General features: G+C 45.8%; 1 protein-coding gene across 1 annotated transcript; it reads right to left on the reverse strand.

The window, feature by feature from the left end:
• Window positions 1-162: 162 nt before the first annotated feature.
• bcl9l (bcl9 like) lies at window positions 163-11,253 on the reverse strand. The gene is given in 9 exon segments (XM_030108135.1): window positions 163-1,486; window positions 2,476-2,730; window positions 2,815-4,885; window positions 4,887-5,213; window positions 5,406-5,490; window positions 5,587-5,761; window positions 6,187-6,309; window positions 9,006-9,434; window positions 10,820-11,253. Coding segments are annotated over 8 exon segments (4,569 nt in total). The 5' UTR covers window positions 9,352-9,434; window positions 10,820-11,253; the 3' UTR covers window positions 163-299.
• Between the last annotated feature and the right edge of the window lie 2,624 nt (window positions 11,254-13,877).

Raw genomic sequence — 13,877 nt, forward strand, 5'->3', positions numbered from 1 at the left:
CACAACAAATACACACATTTTTTTGCAATATACACATTTTACAGTATTTTAGAAAATGGCTTCAAATTTGTCATTGAACAGTGTTACAGTGCTTTATTTATTTATTTATTTTTAATCAGATGTAATCCAAAATCTTGAGATCCTTACTGATTTTGCAACTCATTTTTTCAAACAACTACAAGAATAACAGTAATGAAAAATTTTGGACACAATGGGAAGTTTACCTAGTGAACCCTCTTTTTTTGTGTTTTTGTTTTTTTGTTTGTTTTTGTTTTTTTGCTTTTGTTTTTGAAGCTGGATCAGAACGGCATGTTGGTCATTCCACCGGGCCCGTAACCGATCGGACTGTCCAGAGACATTCCTCGCTGTCTGAGAGACTGCGGGCCCATCATGCCAGACTGCGGGTGGGACGGGCCCATCATGGGACCCTGCGGGGACATCAGAGGGCCCTGAGGTCCAAAGGGCTCCCCTGGAATTGACAGGCTTCGCTGTTTGGCCTGCATCATCATGAGATTCTGCTGAGCCATCAGATTGTGTGGGTGCTGCTGAGAGGGCATCATGCCGGGGTACGGGTTGGAGGGATGGTGCAGGAGGCTGTTGTTCATCAAGGCCTGCTGCTGTTGAAGCTGCTGCTGGGGCACCAAGCCTGTCCTCCCCATCATATGTCCAGGGGGGCACATGGGGCCCATGCCCCCTCCTGAAACCATACCCCTCGAGCCCCCCTGAGGAATGCCCATGCTTTGGCGTATTCCACCGTGCGCCGCGTGAGGTGGCAGCTGCTGTTCGGCCATCATATTCTGTAGGCTCGCTAAATGAGGGTTTGATGAGGGTCCGCCGCCGTGTGGAGGGCCGGACGAGGACAGCTGTTTGAGGAGCTGCTGCGGGGTGTGGTGCTGGGACGGCGGCCCCTGATGTGGATTCTGGTGTGGCTCGCTCTTGGGGAAATACTGAAGCGTGCTACTGGGCTTATCGGCAGGAATGATGCGGGAGAGGTCGAACTCGGGAATCCCCGTGTGAGTGGGTCGTATGACTTCGCTCAGATCCGGCCCCTCCCCCATGGGAAGAGAGGCAAACGAGTCTGAAGGGTGAGGAGGCCGTTGGTGGGGGTGGCCTTTGCTCATTAGGTGCAACTGCTGATGTGGCAGGATATCCTCGTTGGACTGAGAGAAATTTTGCGACATTCCTCCAATCGGTGAGTGCATGGGTCCGTGCGACGGCGGCTGCATGCGCGGAAAACCACCCATCTGGTTCTGAGGTGAAACATTGCAGGGCCCTATTCCCTCAGGTCCGTCTCCTCCCATCATGGCAGAATTCATGGCTGGCATGCCCATTTGGTTTGGGGAAGAAAGTACAGCTCCCGAGGCATCATGGGACAAGTGCTGCTGGCCTTGGCTTACAATACCCATCGGGCTTTGAGGGTCACTGTGGGGTCCAATCTGGCCCTGGGAGACGAGCATCTGTGATGTCTGGGGATTCACCATGTTTCCTGGTGACAAAACAAAGCCGACATGAGAACCATATTGAAACAGTAACACACAGCATGGGCATTTAAAATAACAGAGATTGTATAAACAGCGTCCACCTTGAATCCTACTTTACAGCTGTGACAATATCAGCGAATTCTCACTCTCACTCTCTCTCTCTGACACACTCTCAATATCAAAGAAGATAAACCTTCAATAGTGGGCACAAGTGCACAAACAGAACTGATTATACAGAAACCCGTAAGTCCGACTCCCAATTTACCCCAACTTGAGCTTTACCCTACATATCATCAGTACTATTAGTGCATTTATGTTGCGTCTTCCTCCTCAGGAATACTGGCAGAATGCAACGTTTCCTTTCATTGCCTGATACGTGTTTTCTCCCTAGAAAGGCTGCAATTAGTGCAAGTCTGGAATGAGAGGTCATGTTTCTGCAGTTATGATTTACTGAGGATTCATTTTGACGTTCTTTTATCAGTTTTTCAAGCATTGCATGGCCTTGTACCGTCACACCACTCAGACTGTTTATCTCAGTATGTTCTGAATAATACTTTTATCATTTGGAGCTGGAATACTAAATATACCAAATATAAAGAATAAAAAGTACAGCCTGCCAGCTCATTTAAGAGAAGCATCTTTCTTAGACAATTTTAAGAAACAGCTTAAGACATAGTTTTAAGCTTCTGACGGGATGACGTTTAATAGTGTCTTCTACTTATTTTCAATAGATTTGCTTTATTTTTGGCCCTTAAAAGACTTGTTGAATTTTTAAAGGCATCTTCAATTCTAATCTTTAATATTATTGCTTGTATTTCAATGTTACCTATTTTTTCAAATGACTTATTCCGTCTTGTTTTTCAGTCATAGCTTCTGTTAATATTCATTGTATGTTTTCTTTTTTTTATATGAATTATTAAACTGCTTTATATCAAGCTATTGTACAGTTGCGTCAGTGTTTTCCTGTCTGCCACGTTCACGTTTGTTTCCGTACCTCCGACGCTGACGGCAGACAGAAGCGGTCGATCCGGCAACATTTCATCATCTGAAGTGGCGATTGTTTTGATTGCATCGTGGTAGAGAGGTGTAGAACTTGGCATGGCGTACTTAGACATCTGAGACATGATGAGAGATAAAGGATTCTGAGATGGCGGGGCGTCGGGAGATGAAGTGAATGGCATACTGGGATTCATAGAGCCCGGCTGGCTGATGGGAGTGGAGTTGGAGCTCCTCGGGGGAAGCGACTGGCCTGTCGAGAACATTAAAACACAATTTCACATCAGCGTTTCAACAGGATAATGATGATTCCAAATGGCGGTAACTTGGACTTTACCTGTTTCAGTGGAACTACTTCCTCCGTTTCCCACAGCTTTCCCGCCGGGTGGACCACCTGGACTTGGGAGAGCTGTTTTCGGGGACGTCCACCCCGGAGAGCCCATGGCTGGTGACTTGAGTCGTCCAGGAGAGGCGGATGGAGAGTGCAATCCAAGGTTGGAAGATCCCATAATTTGTGGAGACTTCATTGAAGAAGGAGTACCAGCACCTGATGCAGGGGGGGGAGGGGGGTGGTGTCCAGCAGAGGAGATCTGAGAAGGTGACTTCAGTCCTGGAGCAGACGGGGAGGGCAGCAGAGGAGATGGCTCTTGATTGAGCGATGGAGACTTGAGCTGATGGGGAGGAGGCACTGAAGGAGAGGTCATGGGGTTAACATTGACCGAAAGGTCAGACGCATGCCTCGGACCGAGGTCCGCTCCCCTGAGGCCTCCGGCCATCGGCATATGACTAAGCCTCGGCGTACCTCCCATTTGATTGGGGCCCTGCTGATCAGACCCAAACATCTCAGGGCCCGGTTGCTGAAGATAAGGTCCTTCTACCTGCCCACCAGAGAAGGGTCCTTGACTGGGAAACTGAAAGGGACCATCGGGTCCAGGGATCATGCCCTTATTTCCTCCTCTTCCATTCTGTGAAGTCCTGATTCGTGAAATTTCTCCAGATCCAAACATCTCAGCCAAAGGTCCCCCTACCGTCTGGCCTCCTCGGAGTTTCTGAGATAGTAACATCTGCTGCTGTTGTTGAACATTCATCGGCGCGTTCATGTTCATCGCAAGATTACTTCCCATTGAAGAATCCACCAAGTCTCTGATCTGCGGACCCCCTACAGGGGATCCCATGATCTCCCTTGAAACAGGAAATTCCATCGGTTCACATCTACTGGCGGGTGGACCTCGCCCCATTCCTAAACTGGGAAAATCTGGAGCGCCAAGATTATCCATAATTCTCGAACCTAGGCTGCCTTGTTGCTGCTGTTTAGCCAATCTGTCGAGTTCGAACCTGGAGACACCCTGCATATGCCGCTTCTCCATGATGCGAAATATTTCCTCCCGCGTTAACAGATGATCGGGGTCGCCTTGCACATGCTGATTAGGCCCTCCAGGGTAGCAGCCATGAAAAGGACCTCCACCACTGATATTATTGGGCATGTCATCGAGCCAAATCATCCCTGGGCGGTTTGGCCTTTGGGGTCCCAGACCCTCCATTGATAAAACTCCACCGGGACTGCCGGGGAAACCCCCGCCCACTGGCTGTCCTCTCTGAATCTGTCCTAAGAACCTCGGGCCACGAGGTCCCTCTTGGTGCATGTCGATGATTCTTTCATTGCCACCCATTCCTCCTCCCATCATGCCGGCAGGAGCCCACTGCTGCCCGCCGGGCTTGCTGTGGTAGGGAGGCGGTGGTCCTCTCACCATCAAAGGGCCTCCGTGCATGCCCATCTCCGTCATCATTCTAAAGTGCTGGGGATGTGTAGACGGTTGAATTTCCTGTTGCCGTCTCTTCTCCTGGTAATATTCTTCTTGAAGTTTCCGCCACGCCATCTGCTCTGGGGTCAGCCCTTCTGGTCCGAGTAAAGCGCCCATGTCCTCCCCAGGTGAAGACAGCTGGTGGTGTGGATGTTGTGGCAGGCTGTGGTGAGGGTCCATTTGAGGGCTGTCGAGCACAGGTCCACCGAGGGACTGTGTCTGCGAAATTATAGATTGGAGGGGCTCTTCGTATTTTTTCATCCCTCCCATTGGAGCCAAGGCCGATGACAACATATTACCACTACTGCAGTTTCCAGAGTTATTAGTACCATTGTCAGCGTCCTCAAGAATACCACTCCTATCATTACTGTTATTATTTAAGTTGGATGAGTTGTTGGGAGCATTATTGTTGGAGCCTCCAGCATCTCCGGGGCCTCCGCCTGCTCCACTGCGCAGCAGTAGTCTCTCGATGTCCCTCAGCGTCTGTAAAGAGCGCTCCCTGTGCTCCAGCTGCTCTTTGGAAAGACCGTCAGTGTTCACTGGGCCACATCTCTGCACCGCCTCGCCCTGTAGATGTGCAGACAGTATGGAGGGACTCCCTGAGGGGAGAAACAGCCGTCACGGGGAGGGGCGCAACTCCCGAACCATCCCTGTCTCCGCTTGCTGGGTCTGGGCCTGCAGGTGTGGCCGCGCGCCCTCCGTCTGACCTGTGGGTGACCAGGCTGTTATTGCTGGAAGCCCCGCCAGGTCTGGTCTGAGAGGTTTCATTATCAGAGTGTGTTGCTGATGACGGAGTCCCTGCAGGATGCAACGGGCCGATTCCGGCAGAGGCCGGCCGCGGGGTTCCACTTTGGGATTTGGGGGTGCCAGTGGGGGGAGAGCAGCTGGCGGTCACCTTCTCGGACAGCTTGGAATGCTTTCCTGACGAGTGGCCCTTCAAGTTGATGAAAAAAGAAACATATAGAAAGCATATAATTAAAAAATAAAACCAAGCAAAAGTTATCTTGTAGAAAATTAACCACATAAACACTGCCAAACAGTCTGCATCTGTGTTTTCTTGTGGCGATAAACACTTTCTGTCCACTTTAGTTTATAAGGTTTTGCAAATGCACAGCTGTTTACTGACCTGCTCCAACTTGGAGTGTGGGACATTTTGCTGGTGAAACAGGAGGATGGAATCGCTCTGCCCCTTCATCACTGCCTCTGCAGCACTGTTAAATAGAAAAACACACACAAACACACACCGTTTGTTTTGAAACTACAATGGAAACAGTGGTCTGCCTCACAGACCCGGAAGTACTCCTCACCTGTTGGCTAGGCTGGTTGTGAAAACATAAACCAAATGTTGAGAAGGCTGAGTCAGTTCTGTTTTTAGGCCTGGTCCCACTCCGCATCCCATGACCGGGCCTCCGGGTTCAGACAGGGTTCCTGCAGACAGGCGGTCGGGCAGCACCTGCATTGGTCCTGCCAGGCCTCGATCTCCTGGGGAAAAAAAAAACACCAGCAGCACAGTAGCATGATTTTCTGATTTATTTTGACCTCCAGTTTTACACAACGTTTAAACACTAGATGGAGCTAAAACACTTGTAAAGTCAAGCCAGGACCAGGAGACAGAATGGCACACTGAGCTGACATTTTCTCTTTGAGTCTGTATGTACCGTGTGTGTGCGCGTGTGTGAGTGTGTGTGTGCGTGTGACCTAACATCACACACAGTAAATTATGGTTTTTACACGCTGCTTTCAGTATAAATAAAACCGAGATATGATGGGAATTTTCTACATGGGACTGATTCATGTGACCAGCAGTCTTGTAGCCACAATGATGCTATTGTTAGTGCGCCTTGTGCAACTTGTAGACAATAGCAGACAGCGCGTGTTTCCTGGTCTCCGAGGGCAGGCACACTCACGGTGGGCTGCGGTATGCGGCTTGTCTTCATCTTCCTCGGTGTCGGGTCCCGAGCACCACTCGTCTCCACTGTATGGTTGCTTCTTCTCCAGAACACAGCGCCGCTTACTGCGCATAACACCCTCTGGAGGACAACACACACACATACACACACACAACAGTCATCAACATTGTTCTGGTGATAACATTGACCACTAATAACATGAACCTTTCCATGGATCCAGACAGTTTCCAGAGAAATAATCAAATCCACTCTACATGCTACCAGTCGCAGTATTCCACTTCACACCTGCCTTGACATCAAAACGCAGCGATCATTGACGGACTACCACCTCAGGTCATCAATGCAAGATTTCAGACTTTCTATTAATAAATGCAAATGAACCACCTGCACATAACTAGAAAAGTGAGCTTTTTCCAAGCCACACTGCTAAATCTTTCAGTGAGATAAAATCCAAAGGTGAAACGTGATTTGCACACACTCGGTGCCCTTCACTGATGTTCAGCTGTTAATGTTAAAATCCTTCACCTCAACATTAGTGATCCGACACCACAAAGCACATTTGTCCAGGTTTCATTTTCACTTTGATACACTCAACACCTCAAAGGCAGCCTAACGGCATGATGGTACCTCCACCATGGCTGTAGGCAGCAGTTTCCTGTATGAGGAGAAGTCACCTTAAAAACATACTATGTCCTTTCACTCGTCCATAGCAGGTAATCTTTGGAAGCTGCTTGGTTTCTACCCGTCACCCCCACCTGTCTACACTGCTTCAGCTCAGCTTTAGTTTTCCTGTGTGGCATCAATGGGTTCCTTCTTATTTCCTCATCCAGGAAGCATCATTAAAGTGTTTGATCGGATCTCTGAAGCCTTTTGATGATATCCCAACGTTTTGAAACAGAAGTTGAAAGTTTGGAGCAATTAGGTTATAGTCCTTGGAGCCAAGGGAACTACATCTATTGGTTAGTTCAGGTCATGTGAATAGTACAAGCTAAGCAAAGATGAGCTGTTTTGCCTTTCAAATGTGTCTGAGAGCCTTATTTGATTTTCATCAATACAGAGCCTTAATTTGCTCCAGGGAACATTTTCTGTGTGGATCTTTTAATTTCACTTAGAGAGAAATCTTTTCTTCAGTTTAAAGATATAACTTTGGTTCATTACTGCATTTTATGCCAATATTCCAATTACAGCAATTCTGCCCAGCACTGTGTGTCAACTACATTTTTCTCTCAAGTTTAAGAATTACTTTAATATCTGTTAAAAACGTAAAATTCTGCTGTTAGATATGTTGAGCTTTCTTACAATTATGAGATTGTGGGGGGAAAACACAGCTGTGTAAACGTGGATGTGGAAAGCAGTGATATAGCATTGTTCAAACATTAAAGGTGAACATTCTAAAAGTTGTGTAATGCTTCTGTTTCACATTGGGTGGCAGTGCTAATTAAATTCAGCAACAATCCAACCTGTTATATATTCTGACCTTAAATAAAGCTAAAACTAGACTGAATGAGACCTCCACAAGAACAGATCAGCTTTTCCACTGAACCACATCAGATAAAACAAACGGTTTTTAATAATTCACACAGATGTAATGCCAAGCTCCTCCCCTCCTGCCTGTTTCCATGAACTTTCACAACCATAGGCACAACACCAGGTTTACTTTGCTCTCCGTTAATGCATTAATGATTAATTACTTCTGTGATAGGCACATTTATACTGATATAACAAACTGACCCTGCATTTTTTTTTCCAGTTTGTGTGCTTCTCAGTAACTTTGTGGAGATAAAGCATTTTTACATAAAGACCATCAGATGAGTCTGAGTGCTCAGACATAAAACCTTTTGAATATACACTTACTTGTGAAGGATATTGCTTTGTCAACACAGAGAAAATGTCGGCAGAGGAGGACTGCTGCCTCGTCGCCGAGGCCGTATGAAAGCGCTGACCTCTTGTTTTTGTTACCAGCGGTTCCTGGTTTATCTAAGAAAGGCAGCTATTGAGCCGCGTTCAGACAGTTTTTCACCGACTGCAGGTTTCAAGGCTCGGTGTCACAGTGATTTCAAAGAAACGTCAGGAATGCATACTTGTTTCCCCAATAGGCAGAATAATCACAGAGAATAAGACTGAAGGAGAAACACAAAGAAATAAGTGTGTGTTTTCTTGGCATGTGCTCATATTTGGTTGAGACTTTCTGATGCAAAAATTACAGCAAGTCTCCACAATCTAGTTCTGTGAATATATACGGTGACAGTTAGAGGAAACGCCTGCAAGTCACTGTCGCATCGTCAGAGGAGATGACACATTAGTGTGTGTTGGAGTTTAAAGGAAGTTCACATGAGTTTCACGAAACATGTTGTCATGAGCAATCAGACACTCACGTGGAAGGTTAAATAAGTGATAGCAAACAAATGTACCGAACCAAACTGACAAATATCTAAAGGCAAACTTAAAACCTCATCATTAGAAAGTTGAACGAGAATCTCTCAAGGCTTCACAAGATTTTACAACTGTGTTTATTCCTCTGAGAAAAGTTTTTTTTTTTTCTTTTTAATTCTGAGACATGTCATTGCTGCGCAGGCACGGCACAAAATATCAAAAGCCAGGGGGAAATTCTGAAGCTTCAGTGAAAGGTCAGGGCATTTCAGTGACAGAGAAAAGAAGTGCTGTCCTCTCGGTCCCTGTATTCACTTCCTGTTGTGGAGGAGGTGAACGCAAGCAATCTGGTATTTCAAGTGGAGATTCAGCTGATAGGAAGGTAAAGGAAGTGAACTTGTGCACAGTTACAAGAGAAACGATTCTTTTGCACATGCACGCCTCACCTCCTTTGGCATCGGCCTCCAGGACGGCAGGGATGGCATTTCTCGACTCTCCGGAGTCGATGGAGATGCTCCTCTCCCGCTTGGATTTGGGTTTCAGCATCCCTCCGACGCTGCTCACCGCTTGGCCCGCCGCCTTCATGGCGGCGTTGGCGATTGAAATCTGGTTGGTTTTGACTCCATGGCTGCCGGCACCGATGGCCTTTGAACCCAGGTGGGCGGCGGCCCCCTGCTGCTGCTGCTGCTGCTGCTGCTGCTGCTGGACCTGCGGGTTCACGCCGGGCACCTGGGACCGGCCGTCCCCGGTGACCTGCTTGCCATGATTGGCCAGTTTGTTGTCGTTGTGCATCTGAATGGCTGGTGATTGGGGTGGAGGTCTGCTACTGAGAACTGCTGTGCCTGTTCGTCGGGGGAGCTCACATTGCTTTCACACTGATGGAAAGAGAAAGAAAGACGGGAGAGGGAAAAAAAAAAAGAGCTTGTGATGATCATCAGAATGGACTTCTTGTTATTTCGAATCACAAATGCTATTTTGGAAAAATTTTATTTGAAAAATTATGTACACCAAGTTGTAGGGCCTCATTTACAAACATCTACCAATAAACCTGCTGATAATGAACACCACAGGTGGTAAGCCTGGGGGGTGACAGGGTTTCAGTTCCCTCCAAAGATCAAGAAGCCATTTCACTGGAGTCCGCTTCCGAGCATGAATCTCTTCTCTTTCACCCTCAATCCACAATCACAGCAGAGCACAGCTGGCAACTTTTCAGGGGGATCACTGATTGGGAGGGGATGAAGTGATTGGTAGGTTGTTGCGATTGTGGCATAACGACCTCTGTTTGTCTTAACCAGGTCGCGTTTGCATTATTTAGAGAGATGCAGTATGCTACAGCTACATAAAGCAATAAACATGGACGAGCAGGTTATCGTCAAGTGAGGTTGATTCCAAGGTCGAGACAGTGCTGGGAACACAATGCTTTGCAAAAAAAAAAAAAAAAAAAAGGAAGCTATATATCCAGCGATGATTTTTTGGGGGGGTTTCCCATGATGAAATCACGAGCAGGTCATGATAAAATAACGCAAACTTTCAGTGTCACGAGATGATGTTAAGTTTCACAGTATTGTGTGATAACATGAAGCTGAGTGCTATAATTGGATTTTTTTGGAGGGACATATTTGTAATTACCGTAGATAATTTACTCTCACATTGAGCTACATAATTTCTCTCAGGTTTCTGTGGTAGGAGCTTAATAATTCTGTCAGCCATCTCATTACAGGAAGAAAAATGTTTAGTAAATAAATATTCACACTGAATTTTGCAACCTTGAGTTGTGCCATGTTGCATTTTGTCCACATTTTGTTTTAAAAAGTAAACAAACTTCAGTCATAAAGCCCTTTTCTGTCAGAGCCAGCTGATTGAATCCATCCATTATGCAATTTGTAGATGAGGAGAAATGGGGGAATTGAACTTGTAACCTTCCACTTAAAAATTGACCACTCTGCCAACAGTCTCACCGTAAAGAGTATGATGGCTTCAAAAATTATGTCATTGAAAAGTTTTTATCCCCAGAGGAAAATGTGTCTCGGGGTTGGCAGGGCAATCACACTGAGTTTGCTTCTATTTGACCAATTTGCTGACCGAGTTTTCACACTGTGCAGAAAACTTTCAATTCATTACTTCCTCAAAATGATGCCTGTTCACTGCATAACATTTATTGTGTGCATAACTACAAGCGTGTGGTGAAGACGTGAAACATCGTGATGAAGGCAGGATTTTTTTAGGTGTTAAAGACTTCTTTGTTACTATGATCACTCACCTCATCTCACCTGCTAGATGCTCAGCTGACACACTGCCAGGCTGCTTCGCTCATCACACACACACACACACCTGGAGAACAACACAAGAGGAATAAAATCATCAGTGAAGGCAGATATGGGAATATTACTGTCTGATAATGTATGCGTCCTCAGCCTCTGGGTCAACATCAATTTCATGTGTAAAGACAGAAAAGACAGAGAACGCATTAAAAGAGAGCGGGGCCGACGAGGCCTCATGAGGTGAATGTGCCTTTAAGGGAAAGGAAGCAAAGTGGAGTTTGAGCTGGGGGAGGGACCTGAAACTCAAAAGTAGCTCAGCAGTGTTTGAAGGTCCCTCCCCTACCAAACACTTTGCAAACCACAAAAACTCCGCCACACGCTCTGTGACGGTGGCTGGAGCGAAACCTGCCTCGTGCCTTCTCACGCAGAGAGACTCAGAGCACAAAAACAGGCAAAACTCATTACAAAACTCAGGACTATTTATAGGTCATCGGTTTTATCCGCATTCACTTCAAATCTATTTTTGTGTGACCAGATAGCAGGGCCTTGTAACAAGTGCTTGACATTGCGCTTCTGGTTGTATTTGAAGCAGCTTTGCTTTTGGGAAAGGAACCGAGACTGAAGTGTTTTAGAAGTTTCAGGTTCGGCGACTATAAATATCATACATGAGTTACAAAACACCACAAAAAACACAGTTATAAAACAATAAAACGATACATTTTCGACTCAAATATAATTTGTCTGATTTTCAAGGATGTTAAAATCTTTTGCCTTGATATTAGTAGATGAAACTCTTTGTTTTGTGTCAGACTCTTTCAAAATTGGCATGGATTGGGTGTTTAAAGATAAATTTGCAGGGATTGAGGCGGACCTGCAGGGCCTGGTCCCCAGCTTTCTCGCTTCTAGATGTACTCGAGAGTAGCAGCGTTAAAAAGAGCAGGATACAAGCTCAGCATTAAGAATGAAGGACACTTTGCAGCACATCAGGCTTTATTCGGGGGTTCAAATGGGAGCTGCAAGCTGACGCCCTTTTGACACCAACACCTGCCCGTGTCCATAACCTTAAGCTTCTGATTTTAACCTTTGCCACTGGGGTGTGCTTTTCTCCAACAAAGAATTTGTATGCAGTCTACAAACTAGATGAAGACTCAGTCATCCAGGTCAAAGTATTCCACTCCTTTTTAAAAGGAAAGTGGCCTCTCTTTCAGTTTTCAAGACCTTTCTATCTCCTCTGACAGATCGATAAAGCCGCGATGTGTCTTCCAAACCGAAAGCGACCTGGACACGAGTTTTCTTGTGAGTGCGTCCCATTGAAGCTTTCTAACAGTTCTTCAGCAAGTTCAAAAAAGACCCGTGCACACCTGTCGGTGGCGAACAATAACTGGTCAAAACAGTAATCGAAGCCCGTTCAAAGCTGGGATATTTGGGCTGACATAATTCAGACCTTGAGTAAACATTTCCACTGGTTTCCATTTTTGGCCGATGACACAATGTGAGCGACACTGGCCGGTCAGGTCAGCTGTCCCGGTCTAACAGAACCATCTGCGGCACTCACTCACCTCGACAGGTAATGGTAAACACAATGCCGCAATTAGTCATTAACCAACAGCGGCTCCAGTCAGAACAGAAAGGTGCCTTGTTCGCTGGCCGAGGGCTTCATCACTCATTAACTCGAGCGGGGACAGTCAGACATCGCTCTTGTTGACAAAGTGTGACTCACTCGCTTTGTGTAACACAGAAACGGGAGGCAAACTAATCACACGCTGAGACGCTGACCTTCGAGTGGACACTCAAGAAAAGATAGGCCTATCGAAAAAGAATACCAGGCGAGTGGAAATCAAGCAGGCCTCTCGGTTATTTCTGCCACAGACGGATGATAACAGGTTGAATCAAGGCAACAAATGAAAAGACCTCTCGTCTGTTCAGAGGTCTAAAGGAGCTTTTTTTTTTTTTTTTTTAGCAGATACAAACTGAAGCATCATGTCACATCACTTATTCCTAGACATTTTAACACAGAATTAGGTTTCACATCATTATCCTCACTTCCTGTCCCAAGTAGAGTTTTTTTCTTTATAATCGGGCAAAATAAATCTGAAAGGATAGATTTTTTTTTTTTATTAGTCCTTGCACTTTTTTTGCAGATTCATATGGAACATTTTTCTGCAGCCACATGCTTCAAACAAAGCTGGTTTATCTCTTCACAGAGTATCGTTTGCCATGACTCTCAAGATCAAACTGTATTGCAAAGTGCAAAAAAATAAATAAATAGTTGGATTAGTATTGGTTTCAAATCGACCAATCAGTGTAATGTTGTGTAGTCTCTGGAATGGTGGAGATTTTTGTTGTCATTTTTTGTATGATGCACAACATCCCTCTGCCAACTGTGTGCCATTGATCTGTGGTTTTACCAGCGCAAACCTTTTTCAATGACAAATTATTTCTCGAAAAACTACATACCATGGTCTACACTGCAGTCCACGGCGAATCGCAGTCCGTGTTAAAGGGGTTGGATGTTCTTAACAATGAGTCATCAAATGTGGAACCATCAATCACTGAGAAGCTTGGAGACTATCTGACAACAGGAAAATCTGATGTTGATGTCAAAGTGGGAGCTACACAAGTTCCAACACGAAATCTCAGTGATCATTCATCGCACGCCCTGCCAGCGCAACAATATGCAAAAGATGGAGTTATGACCCTTTTCCTTCGACTTGCTACTAGCTTCTTTGATGCTCTACATGAGCATCAAACATATGTTGTATCCACGTCTTTGCAGTCAGCCCTCGGTTCAGAAGTAGCCTGAAGCTTAGGAAACACTACAAGTGCAAGAGCGCAATGTTTCTGGCATTATAGGCAGGCGTAATCCGGAGAATTAGATATGGGTGATAAAACCTTTGTTACCACACAGTAAAAAACAGTAAATGTAGCTTATGTGACAGCAAAGCTTAAAAATTAAGCACATTATAGGTTTGTGATGATTGTTTAAGTGTAGCCCAAGCTAGTCTGTGGCATTAATACATTCTTGTAGGAAGGAAAAAAAAAAAAAGAAAAACTGCA

Source organism: Salarias fasciatus, chromosome 14 (genome assembly GCF_902148845.1).
Source record: "Salarias fasciatus chromosome 14, fSalaFa1.1, whole genome shotgun sequence".
Taxonomy (NCBI): domain Eukaryota; kingdom Metazoa; phylum Chordata; class Actinopteri; order Blenniiformes; family Blenniidae; genus Salarias; species Salarias fasciatus.